At 36.5% G+C, this 16445-nt stretch overlaps 1 protein-coding gene across 4 annotated transcripts in view; it reads right to left on the reverse strand.

Moving 5' to 3' along the window:
* Positions 1-1066: 1066 nt before the first annotated feature.
* TTC13 (tetratricopeptide repeat domain 13) overlaps positions 1067-16445 on the reverse strand; it is a 53651-nt gene continuing 38272 nt past the window's right edge. For 3 of the 4 annotated variants that reach the window (XM_048296529.1, XM_048296527.1, XM_048296530.1), the window contains 8 exons: positions 13458-13541; positions 11941-12025; positions 9536-9645; positions 8095-8230; positions 7396-7475; positions 6238-6316; positions 4616-4695; positions 1067-1261 (listed from right to left, as the gene is read on the reverse strand). In XM_048296529.1, coding sequence (XP_048152486.1) covers positions 1138-1261; positions 4616-4695; positions 6238-6316; positions 7396-7475; positions 8095-8230; positions 9536-9645; positions 11941-12025; positions 13458-13541 — 778 coding nt within the window. In that variant the 3' untranslated portion in view covers positions 1067-1137. The remainder of the gene's footprint in view (positions 1262-4615; positions 4696-6237; positions 6317-7395; positions 7476-8094; positions 8231-9535; positions 9646-11940; positions 12026-13457; positions 13542-16445) is intronic. The other variant, XM_048296528.1, reaches the window with a different exon arrangement.

Here is a 16445-nt window from a genome sequence, read left to right on the forward strand (position 1 = left end):
GCAAAGCCCAAATCTCTGGGAAACTGGAAGAATATTCATGTAGAAAATGACAGCAACAGAATCAAGTTTAAGCAGTTGAAAGGTGTATCTGAAACAGAACAATTCTGTACATTTCCTGAAATAATGAATATTCAGGTAGGAAAAAAAAGTTTATCAAAGCCACTAAGGAAACCAGATATTTGACCCATGATTGCTTGCTGTTCCTGCAATCACTTAACCTGATAAAGAGCTCTAAGGTCACGGAGCTGAAGCTAAAATGAGTATAATTCAGTAAAGACTCACCAGAAATGCCATCATCACTATTACAATCAGAAATTGGTTCATGGTACTGTCCATGCTATTTGGACTGAAATAGCCCTGCCCTCAGGAAACCTGTCTTTCCAGAATTCTGCCAAGTCTGTGCAACAAACACAACTCAAGGAACCCCAGCTAGTGCTCCTAGTATACTTCAATCCTGTCAATCTGTTGAGAACTTTTGCCAACCACCACCACCAATGGGTACTTGGAAAGGGAGATCGTTGTGTTTCTGACATTTACTCACCAAGAGCATAACTCCAATATGTAGTATGTATTTTGTTTGTAGTTATATGTAATTATATGTGATTTGTTTGGTTTTGTTTCCAAATGATGTTTCCCTGAACCCCATTCTTTTAAGCTGACATCTGTTCCTTCACTGGACTGCACTACATGAAATGCCTGTGTATTCTCCAATTACTCACATATGGTACAGCTCTAAGTTTTCTGTGCAAAATTCGGAGGTTTTGAAAAAAACAGTGAGAAGTAGTATAGCATTATTTCCAGTGAAGATTACTTTTCTTTTTTTTTTTCTTAAATTTTCACCTGCAGTATGTTCAGTTCATAACTGTGATCAAGCTTCTTACTGCTCTTCAGTTTGGCCCCTGAATAACTATTTCTGTTAGAGTGTGACTTAATATGAAAAATCAGTTGTTCTACTTCTTTTTTCCTTTTTAATATTACTGGTCACAGAAAGATTTCTTTTACTTTGGTGATAAATAGTCAAGTAAGTTTGTTCTATTAAAAAAAAAAAAACCAAAACAAAATCAAACCATTTTGACCATAATTTGCCGTTCAAAATAATTTATGAAGCGGTACCTCTTGGCCTTTTATTTGTATAAATTATACAACAACTATAGTTTTTTTTAGACAGTGAGATGAATCTGTATTTAGTACTTCAATCATTGTTCTCAGGGTTGGAAAAGTCTCTGTTACTGATGGTAGACTCTTGTAAGAAGGTGAAATACTGAAAGAGAAAAAAAAAGTTATTTTTTGATGAGTTTTATAATTTACCTGCAAGTTAACACATTAACTTAGACTTCTTTCTCCAACAAATTTGGGACCTGTGTCAAGAATCAACCCCATGCAACAGGCTTGGGGCAAAGTGGCTGGAAAGCTGCGGGGCAGAGAAGAATCTGTGTGTCCTGGTTGACAGCAGCTGAACATGAGCCAGCAGTGTGGCCAAGAAGGCCAATGGCATCCCGGCCTGTATCAGCAATAGTCTGGCCAGCAGGACCAGGGCAGTGATTGTCCCCCTGTACTCGGCACTGGTGAGGCCACACCTCAAGTCCCATGTCCAGTTCTAGACCCCTCACTGCAAGAAGGACACTGAGGTGCTGGAGTGAGTCCAGAGAAGGGCAATGGAACTGGTGAAGTGCCTGGAACACAAGTCTTAGGAGAAGCAGCTGAGGGAGCTGGGGTTGTTTCGCCTGGAGAAAAGGAGGCTCAGGGGCCACCCTACTGCTCTCTACAACCACCTGAAAGGAGGGTGTAGCCAGGTGGGGTTTGGTCTCTTCTCTTATGTTAACAAGGGGCAAGACCAGAGGAAACTGCCTCAAGTTGTGCCAGGGAAGGTTTAGATTGGATATTAGGAAATATTTCTTCATGGGAAGGGTGAAGACATTGGAATAAGCTTCCCAGGGAAATGGTGCAATCACCATTCCTGGAAGCAATCAAAAAAGTGTGTGGATGCAGCACTTGTGGACATAGTTTAGTGGTGAACACAGTGCTGCTGGATTAGCAGCATTGGAAGTTGGACTCTATGATCTTAAAGTTTTTTCCCAACCTTAATGATTCAATGATTCTCAGAATGTTGTTCACAACCAGCTCTTGCTTTTCATGATGCCTCTGTCACCATACAAAATGAAAACAGTGACTACATAGAAGAGCTTTCAAAAGCAGCAGAAGTTAAAGAAGAAATGTATTGCTTTAAGTCTTCCAGCCTTATTTAGCATATCCACTATTATTTGTCTACTACAGACAAATTAAGACACTGAGGCTAATTATCTTCATATTATTACATCAAGTCCTTTGGGCTGTAGTTCTTCAGATGTTTTTTTTTTCTCTCAAAAAGTCAACTTTAGCATTTTCTCCACTTTGGCTCATTTCCTCACCTATTATACATCTCTAATTTGACCCAGCAATACTCTAGGTTGTACTATCCTACAAATGGTATTGATTAAAAAGAAATTGTTTTGGTAAGTTTATTTTTAACACAAATGAGCTCCCTGATCTGGTTTGACATGGATTCCCGTAAATTTCAACACAGCTGAGGGAGTCAGAAACACATGAGTAGCACTGAAATGGCTTAAACTGACTTTATTCCCAAGAGAGAAGTTTCTCTTTGGTAAAGATATGTCTTTAAAAAAAAAACAACCCACAAAACAAAAACCAGCATGACTAGAGGATTAATAAAGAAGAGTACATAATTGAGAGAATTACAGAAAAAATTGTGGGAACCATAAATATTTTATATTTCTAAGACAAGCACGTCTCAATATTTGTGCAGACTACTTTTAATAAAAACCACAACTTGGTACACATATAGCTTAGAAATGTCAATCCTTAATGACTAGTGAATTTGACTCATTTACAAGTAGATTTTTAGCCTGAGTTTGACAAAGATGTCCTTGAATCTTATTAGCCTTCTTCATTTAGGAAGGGATTTTATAGTCTAGTGAAATTCACCAGGCTCAGAACCCCTGATAATAAACAACACTAATCAGTATGAGATACTCGGCACTAAGAGCAGCTGCTGAGTTCCACAGTGTCTAGGAAGCTGGACCAGACCTCAGGAGATGTGATCTAAGATCATGTTCAAAGCAAGGTCAACCAAAAAGTCAAATCAGCATGTCAGGGCTTTATCCTGCCAAGTCTTGAAAATCTCCAGCGGTGGAGACTGCACAGCCCCTTTGGGCAGTCTGCTAATGAAAGATTATGCCAAGTCTAAACGTCATTTCAACTCATGCACATTTTTGTCTTCCTACCAAACACTCACAGTTCCTGCAGAGCTGCTGTTAGATCAAAGCCTTATCTTCTCCAGGCTGACCAAGCCCAACTCTCTCCACCCATATTGGTGGCTCTCAACTGAATTTGTTCTGGTTTATAATCTAGTTTATCAGTCTTTACTGCAGCTGGATGCAGTATTTTAGGTGTGGTCTAAAGTGCTGAATAGCCCCTAAATCTGATTATCCAAACACCTTCTTAATCCATCTAGTTTGTCCAGACCATAATGTGCTATCTTGATATGAGAGTACTGCAGGACTCCTTGCTGAAGTAAAAATAAACAACATTGATTGCTCTCATCATCCCCAAAAGTCAGTTCTTACCACAGAGAACCATCACTGGGTCAAACATTTCGTAAGACGACATTGATTGCTTTCTGTGACCTTTTCCTTCATATAAACTGAAATGCTTTCCTAGAAGACTCACTTCATGACTTTCCCAGGAACCAAAATGAGGCTGACCAGCCTGGGTTTCCTTTTGGCCTTCCTGAAGAGGAACTCAAGACTTCCTTTCCTGCACTAACCAAGAATGTCCCCTGATGTGCACCATGTTTCCAAGATTATAGATGGCCCTGTAAGGACTTTGGACAACTCTCTCAGAACCCTTTAAGTGTCTTGACCCTGACTTGGAAGTATACTAGAACTGATGGTGTGTCTGGCCTGATTTTTAGATTTTGTATGGTTAATAACCAGTAGGGGACCAATCAAATGCACCAGATTCATAATATTAATTCCTTGTCAATGCATGCAGTATTAAATTATAAATTCACATGAAAATCAAAATTTTAAAGCATTGCACAAAAGTCATGCACCTATACTAAGTAATGTAATTCTCCGTACTCAAAATGTCCATCTACTTTGAAAACACTTATTCTCTGAATCAAAATAGCACTAAAGGATAAGCAAATTACTGTGGATATGTAGTTTGAAGAGATCCATAAGAATTTTTAAAAAAGGTCAAAATTTCCCCTTGCTTTGTTCACTCATTGACAGATCCACTAATGATAAGCCATAATATAAAAAGATAAATTTGACCCACTGGACAAAATGAAGAAAATATTAACCCAAATAATTTCCTCAGAGGATAATACATAACTGAATGTCTGGACTACTAACTACTCTGTTAGACTAGAAATACAGTACTATGTGTGTAAATGCAAATCTTGTCTCATCAATTCCAAAGAGCATTAAAAAATACACTGAATCCTTTACTAAACTCATAATTTCTAAGTAACATTTCTTAGTATAGGTTTGAGTTTTACATACAGTCTTTCATATTTTATTTCCCCATTCCCCATCCGAACAAAAGGATTTACCTTTTTAGATTCATCCAGCTCCTTGCTATTTTGCTAAAAGCTTCAGACCCTGGTGCTGTCATGGCTTCAAAATCAACCAGCTAAAAATACAAGAAAACAAAAAAGATATTAAGAAATTACAGAATTTTTAAGTTCTCTAACTTGAAGAATGGCTTTGAGGGCTTTGCTACCTATGTTCTTAGTAAGACAGGAGTAAGCTTACGAACCAGTCTGTGCCCTGACTGCTTTGTCCCTCACCATCAGTTTGAAGTCACCATTCAGGCCAGGCACTAAAATTCTCTGTGGGGTTTGCACACCCCACCATGATACTCGAAGCTACACTGGCCATGGCTACTGAATGACCTGCCAGGCAACAACAGGACTCTTGACTACTGTGCACCTTTGACTTCAGAGCAGCCTGAAAATGCAGGCTGTCATAAGCATGGGACCAGCTTAGCCCTTCTAATAACTCTGGCAAAAAAACAAATTCCAGTTTCATTCAACTGGGAAAAACAACCTCTTCCACATTGTGAAAACTTTCCTAAAAACAGGTTTACTCAGATTCAGGAACTCTGTTTCAGGAAAAGCCATCAAATGTAAAGATGTCCCCAGTGTTCCTGTAAATCAGAAATCCTGCTTAGTAGTAATCCTGAAACTCTGCTTGCTGGCATAAAATCAGTCAGCAAAATACTACTCTATCAAGTCCTAAGAAATTGCTTAAGAAAGCCCACGTAAGTATTTTACCTTAGCTTGAACTCCCTCAGAATGGGGAAGATACCAGCTTCATGGTGCACTGAAAAGCTTTCTTGCTGCTAAGCAAATGCAGTTTGCTCCTAAAACCTACTAGAGTTCACTGTACTCAAAAGGAGTACATTGTTTTCAGGGCTTTCCAGAACAAAATAGAAAGTCACCCTTTCTTCAGTTATCCATGCAGGATATTTTCTTCAACAACTTGGATTCTTTTGACAATACTTTAAAGAGACAGGGGTGTTCTCATTCCTTTCATGCTGTAAAGGTAATACAGCTAACAACCCCCAATTGTTGAAGAAAAGGAAACCACTGAGCAAGGTGGTATAATACTCAAATGTAGTCACTTTATTGAGCACAGTGGTATAATATTCAAATTGAGTCACTTAAAAACTAGGACTTAATTTAAATTCAGCAGAATACAGAGGGGAAGGAGAAATCAAAAGAAGTTGCAAATCCATTTCTACTTACCAAGCCCTAAAAGCTCTACAATACACTGAGAGTACAGACAGAAAATCTCTGCTGTGTGCCAGAGGAGTGACTTTTCCTGCCCCAGTATTCTCAGAACCCTTCTCAAAGCAAGCTGAAAAGAGCATCTCAGCCCACCAGAAATGCTTCACTAACAGATCTGTAATTCCTATGAGACCATACTGCTACAATTTGACAAATCCAAATTACTGCACATACCATCTCCAAATTCACCTGCTGTCAGAATAGCAATGGAATTTTCAACACTCTCAGGCTGCAAGACATCACAGACTGCAGCTAACCCATCTCCAGCAAATAAGCATGCAACTTCTTTTTTTTTTTTATTCTTACAGCTCTTTCCCCACACTTACAAGTATTACTTCCTCCATCAAGACTGAACTAGTGTACTTCGGTATTTTGATACTTGCCTTTCCTTTAGGAATTTTTCCTGATACTTCTTTTCCACTTGCCATTAATGCTCCCATTATCACTGAATAAGCTATCACACTAAAAGAATAAAATTAAAGACAACAAATGGAGTAGAAGTCTTTCCATAATGCTATTTAAGACTACAAAACAAATGGAACATAGCATTGTTTCATAGAAGGCTAGTAAAGATTACTGTGCTAGTTATTTTAGAAGAAAAAAAAGCACAAAACATGTAAAAAGTGAAATCACTGAAGTTATGAACCTATGGGGTTTTACTACCGTTTCTACATTAGTTAGAACCATATTTTTAGACTTCGGAGTTCTTAAGACTCCACATGGCTGAAAACAAAGCAAGCTCCTGTTCCCAAGAAGATTAGCTGTAGCCCAGAAGAGTTTATGAACTCTACTGCAATAGAGCTAGAGGCACTGTAAAGCTGTTCAGTTATTTAATTTTTTTTTGAACTGTGGATCTCAGACAGAATTTATCTTAATTTTTACATTCTATATGAAAAAGGGAAAATCTGATTATAAAATCGCAAAATCTCAGGGTTTTTTTCATATTGAACTGTATCTAGTAGTAATATTAAAGATATTAAGTGCTTTGTGGAACAGAAACTCATAAGTCTTAGATGTAACCAGGTTTGCATTAAACTAGAATTCCAGTTGAAGAGTTCTGGGACATATGGAACTTTATCCTGTGGTTTCATTTAGTGACCCGAACAGTTGCAACAATTTACTAAAATAGTATTTTAGTGTATTTTATTAAAATAAGTTATGTCAAAGTATATTTCATCTTAAATACACATTTCAGAAAAGCCTCAAGTGAAATGAGTGGTGTAACACAATATGGATTAGAAAACCAAGCGTTACAATTTAAAAATGACGCTTCTCAATGTGTGAGCTGATGTCTATAAATACAGACTACTCATCATTTTAAATATACATGCAGCTATGAATAGTTACCATCAGCAATTACAAACTAGCTTTTAAAACAATACTAAGTCAGTTCCCATTGTCATGGCAGCACAAAAGGAGAGACTGTGAAGGGCACACAGGTCTATTAAAAATAGTATTAATATTAAAAAATATATTAAGATACTGCAACACACGGACATTGTACAGCATGTATCCAAGACATGATGAATACAAACACTAACCTAGATCCTCTTGAAAGTGGCATTAAATTATAGAAGTAATAAACTAGTGACAGGATCAAGTTGCAAACAGCATCTACTTCCTAAGAGAAAAAAAAAAAAAAAGTGTGAATTAGAGGTAATTTAATAGCCAGGTAGTAACTTATAAAAGTACACATATTGCAAAGTCTTACGTTACTGAAATTACTGTCTTTTTAAGAACCATTTCAAATGTGAAAATGTCAAATTGCGAAGTTGAAGTCTGACTAACAGATGTTTATTTAAACTACTTTGTTATATCCCAAATGTAGTCAGATTCTCCTTGCACATCAAATCAGCACAAACACAGTTCTAGTGCCTGTCATGAATTCGTGTTACTCATCTTATGTGTAACCACCGTGTGCCAAATCCTGAACAGTACTTACAGGGATGATGACAAAGGTGAACACAGACCCATGAGAAAAATAAGAAAAAACCAGAACACACTGTGATATTGAGACCTTGCCTGGACACCCTCTAGTACTTCAGGCAAAGCACAGCAAATTTTACAGTTACAGAAAGAATTACAGCAACTTCTTATGGTATTCGTCATAACTGGGTTTAAGTAACTTTATTACTTAAGAACTCTGTCAAAAAGTATTAGAATATGGACTACAGAAAAGAGAGTATAAAAGCATAAACGGATTTTTTTCAAGGAATTAATAATTCCTTGAACAGCCTTACCCCCAGCTCTGCAGACAGAATTAGAATTTTTCCTTTAGCTGTTAAATCCTTATATAGCGCATCTATTTCTGCATGATACAGCTGTGTTCTCTCTTCTGTCGTCTGAGTTTCTACTGAAAATAGTATGTTCCCCACTCTATTAAGCAGATGGAAAAGAAAAGGAGGAAAGAAATTTTTTGAACAGAACTTGACGCATATCCAGGGCAAATTACAAATCCACTACAGTTACACATCACCTTTTTCCTATCATCTTCCTTAAGCAGAAGATATGTGCATTACTTCCCCAAAAATCACTGAATTAAAAATGCTACATCACATTCTAAGTCTGAAAGAATATCTAAAGACTGCCACCAAGATACCTGACAAGCATTAGTGTTTCACTTAAATTGTGGGTAAAAAATAAGAAATATCAAATTTTAAAATATCTTTACAGACTTAGGATTTTGGTATAGAATGTAGAGTGTAGTTTTTCTTCATTCCTAAACTACCAAAACGGGATTGTTTTGGTATTAAAGCATAGTTACAAACTATGGATCAAAACAGACTGAGTGATACTGAACAAAGGTTGTCCAGAACAAAGTCAGGCGATTTACTGACACCAAAATATTTTCCGCAAAATAGTGAGGCCATACACTTAATGCCATTTCACTGTATATAGGCCCGTGATTTAGAATGTAAAATGAAAATCCAAGAGATATATTAACATTCTAGCAGGGAAGTTTGGCTTCCATGCCACTCATTGAAAGCAGACAAATTCTGGGAAAAATCCCAATGCATAGAATTTTAAATTTACTTTTAAAAAGTTTTGATTTAATAGTAGGACAGCACTTCTAGCTTCAGACTTGCTCATTCTTCAAAAAGACAAGGAATCAGAATCCATAAAGTGAGAAATTTACTATCTCACCCAGAGAATGTATTCTCATACATGCAGGTACTATTTAAATTTTCACTTGCAGCTAGAAGGTCTGCAAACATCTGAATCATAAAAAAGGCCAAAATCTCAAATAGAAGAGAGTGTCTTCTACTCTTAGACCACAGAAATTTCCATTCCATTCAGGATTTCTCAGTCAACACAAAAGACAAGGTCTCACAAGAAGAAATGAATTTTGATATGTATAAAGACTGAGGTATTTGATAGTTTTCCCCTTTAGGCATTTTATAGTCTAAGCTGAAAAACAAGGTCTCTTTTCAATTTTGTGCTGTATGTTAGAGAATCAAGTCAACCAGGCTTACGCCATCAGTGTTATCCATATTCCCCTTCTGTTGAAAACACAAAAGGAATCAAGTCCTCAAATGAATAAACTTCAGTTACTTACAAAAATGCCACTAGTGAAAAACAAAACCCACCTTATGCACACAGAAATGGCATTTCAGACAATTAATTGCTAATTAAGTTCATCATTACTTCATGTACCCTAAGCCCTGAAAATAGCAAACATACTTATCTCCCGTTATTGTAATTGTGAATCCATCATATTCTTTCCCTTGATCCTTCAAGCTGGGGACTTTTGTGTTCACAGTGAACCCATCTCTGGTTTTACTGTTAAACTGCTTTCAAAAGAAAAAAAAAGTAATATTAGAGGTAGCAGAGACAGACTGCCTACCTATTGCTTTGAAGCACCTAAAATACGTGGAGTAGAAACGAAAACGGACAAACTTAGGGAACAAAACAAAGTTTCTGTCAGCAACATTATTTCATTCATCCTTTATTTCCTTCTGAATGAAAACCAGAAATACTGAGTGAGGCATTCAACTTTATAACTAAATGGGGAATAAAAAGCGCTGTTTATGAAAAGCAACTGTACAAAGCAGTTCAAGTTGTACAGATTTCTCCCCAAGGTGCATATTAATGGTAACCTTTTGGTGCAACGGTGTAAATGCAAAAGCAGGAATTTGAGACCCCATTTTATGTTTACACTAAGAAGTGTCTGCATTAGTCCAGGTGTGAATTCCAGAATACAGCTCAAAGCAAAAGTTTCTTAACTGTGATCTAGTTTCAATTGATGTTCATCCTCATCAGAAGGAAAATATCTCTAGGTTTAAGAATTTTACGAAGCTACATTATCTAAGAGTAACACTGTAGCCAGAGACTTGTATAAACCAGGCAGAACTGCATTTAAGTAAAGCCAAAAGCCCAGCTTTCCAATACAGCATTCTCCAGCTACCCAAATAACCAGATTACATCACTATTAGAAAGACTTTCATTTTATATAGGCACTAATAATGACTAGCATGCACTAGTGTTTACTCAGGCAGCTATTTATATTAACCAAAAACCTGTGATCCAGGATATTTTAAGAGAATCTGCATTTATTTTAAATAAACAAAAAGCTTCTAATGAGACAGCATTCCACTTTTATACAGTTTGGAATGGGATGCAGGGGACTCAAACTGGACTGAAATGTACAGGTATGGAAACTGGGAAGAATATTTGCTGCCAGTTAAGACATTTACTTTGAAATAATAATGTACAGTGCACTATGTTTATATATTTTCATCATTCTGTTGGAGTAACCTGTATTTTTAACTCCACTAGTAGCTTTTTTTCTGGCCTACAATTCAAAAGTAATCATATTAGATACTCTACAGGGCCCTACTTGCACATTTGTATGTCAGTAGAGAACACTTAGTTGTTCACTCAACCCAACATGACTACCTCTTCAGCAAAAACTTTTGTTTAGGTTCAGTTTGTATCCACTGGCTTCATCTTTCAAAGCCAAGAACAAAACAGTAATATAAAAAGGACCTCTGAAATTAGGGTGTCTTCAAAGAACATACTTTCACAACACATTATAAAAACCCATACAAAAATTTAGTGCTTAAGCCACCTAGCTCCTGCAAAGATAATTGTAGTGCACGAGTGAGCACTACTACCAAGAACACATCCAAAGCCAGACAGTCTGTCAGGAGTAGCAGCAACGCAGCTTCAGAGAACTCTGCTCTGTGGCAACCTGGCTGCTTTGCTTACATACTAAATTCCAATGAGGACACACAAGATAAGAAAGCAATGAATTTCTCTCTATTTAGCATGACTGTTTCTTCCCAAATTTTACTCTGCTCTAGTTAAAATCTTGTACAATCCTTTAAAAAGACATACTTTGTAACATAGTTTCCCGAAACCCAAATACTTAGACACTGCTCACCCTACATTCATTTGGAGGAATAGGGGGAATAGGTGAACACCTTTTACTTAAACCCAGCTCAAGCCTTACTATTTAAGTTGAGATAAGAGTATAAATCATTTTGCAGGTCATATATCCAAAGCCCTTCTACAAAGACCACCACCAGCAGGAAGAAAATCTACAAGTTTCCCACCTCTTTTTTGCCAGGTCTTCCTAAGCACGAAAATGTTATCCAGGATTTCATTTTAGCTATCAGTCACTAAGGGAAACTATTCCCCCACCTCCCCATGCCAGCTCCACCACATACTGACCTGCACCAATGAACCTAAGTAAAAACAGCTTCCATATTCCTAATCTTTCAGGCACATCAATCAATTTTTTCCTCCCTATTGTACAGGCATAGAATGAGCCCACTATGGCAGATCTGATCACAAACTCTCTTGGTTGAGAAGGCTGGCTTCAAAGAATTACATTCTACATTTTGTTTTCCGATCATTTTGTTACCAATTCACAGTTAGGCCAAGGATTTCAAATATACATCACCCATTTGCACATATCAAAGGGAAGGTCCAACCCTACATACGCAGATTTGGAATAACCTGAACTACTATTTCCAGTTACTCATTTTAAGTTTATACACAATGGTTTTATTTTGAGGAACTGAATATCTCCCAGAACACATTTTATTATTTTTACCATGTATTAAAGTTTTTCTATAATTTACCTTCATTATGGGAAGAAGATCTTCTACTTTATGTACCTTTTCTAAAGCTTCTCGAACCTCTAGCAGTCCTTTTGGATTATTAGCACTGCAAAAAAATTAAATATGCAATACAACAGTTGAACTTAAGTAGCATTTCTGGAAATTCACCTACCTTTAACTTAATCAGCCATAGTGAAGTAAGTTATTTAGTTATTTATTTTCTGGAAATTAGTTCCTTTATACTTGTCCACATGCTCTCCTGTATTTCAAAAAGTGTATCAGCTCAGGTTATTTTTTTCAGCTTCAAACCTCAATTCTCTAATCAACTCTAATCAACTACTCTGTCTTACTCTTGCTATTGGCCGCTCTAAAGCATCAAACAGTGTTTGCATGAGTGTGTGTGGGCAGGGGGGTCTAGATAAGGAAAGATAGAAAGATAGATAAGGAAGTAGAAGAGAGTTAACATTAAAAATATTCTTCACAAAATACACGCATCTGTGTAGCCTCAAAGGCAAGTAAATACTTCAGATGCAGGCACAGCTGGATCATGAAGAAATCTGTTGAATTACTGCTCTAATAATTATTAATTACACTATACCAGTTTTTAAGAACAGCATTATTTTAGAAATCACAGCACCAGTTGGTCTGGTTTAAGGTCAAATGCTACTGGGTGTACTCTGAACAAACTTCCTAGCAACAGAGGACAGACTGCCAGTTACCACAGAACTCATGTATTTTCAGCAACTATCACAAATTTTCTAAAACTTAAATGTTTTCAGCTGTTGCAAGGATTTTCTACACTTTCATTTTTTGATATTTAAGTAGTATAATGAGATTGAAAAACAGAACTCAGTATTTAATAAAAGTTACCAGGCCAAAGGAAAATTATAGGATTTAAAGCTAAAAGAGCTTTTTAATTTATGTTATTGAATACTGAGCCACAGTATTCAGTACAGATGCCAACATCAATTTTCATATTACCTTTAATCACATTATTTCATTCAAAAGTCTACAACTCTCTTCAGTTCCAGGACAGCATCTACCAACCCATCTATGTAACAGACAGTAAAGGTTCTCTGCTCATTTAAAACTACTTGCCAGAAACGTGTTTCAATGAAAATTACCTTCCATATCTTCTTTTCTCTTTTTTCCTCACTTCTTAATAAATTAATCTCAATAGTCGGAGTAACTGTACTTGATTCTACCACGAGGAAACCCAACATCTTTAATAAATCATATGCTTAGAAAGAATGAAGATCCAATCATGACAGAACCATGGCTACAAATTCGAAACAGTTATTAGTTTCTAGGTACACTGTAACTCACAGTGGTTTTTTCCTATTAGTTTAAGTTTCTTTATGTGGCAATGAATAGGATCTTCCATCTCCAAAGGAATTAAAACAATTATATCTACCAGGAAACCAGAACTGAGTAAACTAAGAAAAAAATCTTTCAGGTTTTCTGAAATTAATATTATGTAAATTTCAGATCACTATTATGAGGGGAATGAAGCAGGGGAAAAAAAAATTGTAATTTACCCATGATAAACAAGGATTCTGTCTTTGATAAAGTGAAGAATTTTTTCAAAGTATTCCAGGTACCGCATGTTAATGACCTGTCCCCTACAAAGGAAAAAAAAGGGTTTTTTGAAGTCTTGTTCTTCAACCCAACATTCCAGGACACAAATATTACTCGTTAACATTTGACACAATTTTATTCACAGTTGCTCTGTAAATTAAAGGAATGAACCACGTAGGGTTTATCTACATGGTGAATTGCCAATCCCCCGTTTTAAATATGGATTACATAGTGAACTTGCTCAAACTCATGTATCATTAGAATTTTTGTTCTCTGATAAACTACATTCCATGCATATTTCCCCATTTTCAGTGTGCCTAATTCCAGTAAATCTTATATATATAATTACCAATTTGTACTGATGCCATGAAGATTTTTTGCCTTTGCTTTTATACCCCTGTTATACCTTTTTTACTACTTCTGTATTCTTAGTGCTTTTTGCCTACATTCTTGGACTTGTTTGTCAAGCTGAGAGACTAAACATTTTAGAAGCTTTGTAGTTAGAGATCAGTGTGCCCCAGACCCCAAGGTCCTCTCCAGAACACATTCTGTAAACGAAGATAGAACCATCCAGGGGAAGGCTCCTTGGGGAGGAGGGCTCTCATTGGGGAATTTTTGATAGATATGCTAATTAGGAAAACCTATAATGCTATAACCAATCTTCTGGGGTGTGCATTGCAGTGTGCGTTTTGGTGCATATGACCTGGACGTGTGCACCTAAGGATCCTTAAAATAAATACCAAGGTAAAATCCCTTTTTCCCTTCTAACTGTGCTTGACTCTTGATTTTAAGACCAGGAAAAGACATCAGTACAAGATATAATCTTCCCTAGACTCACAGATACAACAAAACTAGAAAAGAATTCTCAATTTGCACATCTGGAGAACCAACACTCTCCAGTTTACATATTTGGCAATATACATACATGCCAAACATGTTGATCTGCTCTGATTGTCCACATATATTTTTCTTTATTCACCTATGTCCCTGTATATTGAATTAATTTTGCCTTGAATCCCAACAGTTACAAGTAGTAACTGAAAAACAAAAACATTGTAAAGGTGTTGCTTTTTCCCTTGGACAACTAAGTAAAAGAAACTCTCTATTAAAATGTGGTAGAAACTTGTTAGGATTATAACCACTCTGAGAGGAAAAATTACATACCATTACTGCATTTGTAGGAGTCCTTCCTCTTCTCCCATTCTACAAAACAAGATTTTATAAAGCAAGCGTTATCGCTCTCTGAGGAAGCAAAACCACTGTCAATCACAGGAAGCTGTGTACAGCTAGCTTTTTCTCTCCACTTTAAGTGATTTTTGGCAGCTCAAGTCCCTGCCTAATGCCTCACTTGACAGTCTCTCACCTTAGGAGGCCTAGTCTCAGAAAACCAGCAGAATCAGTCATCAAAAACTGAACAGAATTAGAACACATACACGTATCTGCACAGAGGAAAGGGAGGCAGGGAAAGCGGAAGGATGAAGACAAATCTAATATACATCATTTGCCCTTGTTGTACGTCCCATCATTTTCCATCTGTCTTAAAAAAATTTCTGTACAACAGGCAGTAGTGTGTCAGTATAAGAAAGTGGATTCTCCTTTAGTGTCACATTGGAAAATATATCCAAAGCAGACCTATCATTCTTTAAGGCCATCTAGAAGCTGTCGTACCAAAAAAGAATTTTGGTGGGTGGCCAAAAGTGATTTCTGTTTATTCCCACTCTTTCTCCTTGTTTAGTAAACAGTACCACCAAGAATTCAAAAGTTGCAGTGTTCCAGAGTGTCTTTTTTTTTAATAAGAACATTAAGCATATCATCACTGTTTAGCTGATCACAAATCCTTGCTTTGTCTATGAAAACAACTAAAGCTTTCCAAAACATTTTCTCTACTTTAAATCAAACTTACTAGCTTTGATCATTTAAGCCAGAAAGGAGATAAGGGAAATTCACCCTTGTCTATAGATCAACAAAGAAAGTGACAGCTGACACACTTGCATCTTCAGAACATTAAGATCTGAAAGCCTATCCAAAATTGTGAAGTGCAAGATGTTTCTTCTATATCTTTTAAAAAAGGTCCCCAAATTGACACAAAACAAACAAAAAAGGTTTTTGTTTTCTGACACACTCCAAACATTTTGCCATTCTGGAAAAGAAAAAAAAAACTCCAGCAGACACTGAATGCTAATGCCTCCATGAAAAGACTCATTTGACAGGAATAATTGAACAATACTGGACTTTCAATGCAGAGAATCTGAGTAAAGAAAATGGTTATGCTAACAGACAGGTAATCCAAGTATTTCTGCCCACAGAAATTCCTGGTACCTAATTCAGATGAAACAAAACCTACAGACAGCTTGAGCTCAGCATGACTAGATCTGTTACAAATACTAGAAGAACACCCAACCACTGTTGCTGTTCTTGTTTGACTGAGCAGCTTTTATCTTAATATATATTATAACCATGCAAACTGCTAGCTGCCAGTCTAAATCTATTGTTACACCTGGTTGTCAGGTAGCCATACTATTATAGAAAGAATTCAGCCTTAGTCATATGGGTATGGGATAACTTTTGAATCATAACCTAACTATAAAACAAAGTATATCTTCCTGAAGGACAGTCAAAAGACAGTCATAAAGCCATCTCGGTTATCAAGAAAAGGCTATTAGCTCTGTGCCTGATTAGTCTCTTCAACCGGCAGCCATTTGACAAGCTGAGTAATGTAAAAAGGAAATTATACAAATCTGCATAATTCGTTAAGAAGAAATTATCATTTAGAAATCATAGTGAACTAGAACATGCTTCAAAATGAAAATAAATTTTAAAAAGCAACCATTACCACTTAATATGTTCATTTATTTTTATCCCTCACATCATGTGAAATCATCAGGATGGAGCCAAAAGCAGAAACAAATCACAGTAGAAAGTTGATCAAAGAAAGTGGCTATTACTTA

This window comes from Corvus hawaiiensis, chromosome 3 (assembly GCF_020740725.1).
Source record: "Corvus hawaiiensis isolate bCorHaw1 chromosome 3, bCorHaw1.pri.cur, whole genome shotgun sequence".
Classification (NCBI taxonomy): Eukaryota; Metazoa; Chordata; class Aves; order Passeriformes; family Corvidae; genus Corvus; species Corvus hawaiiensis.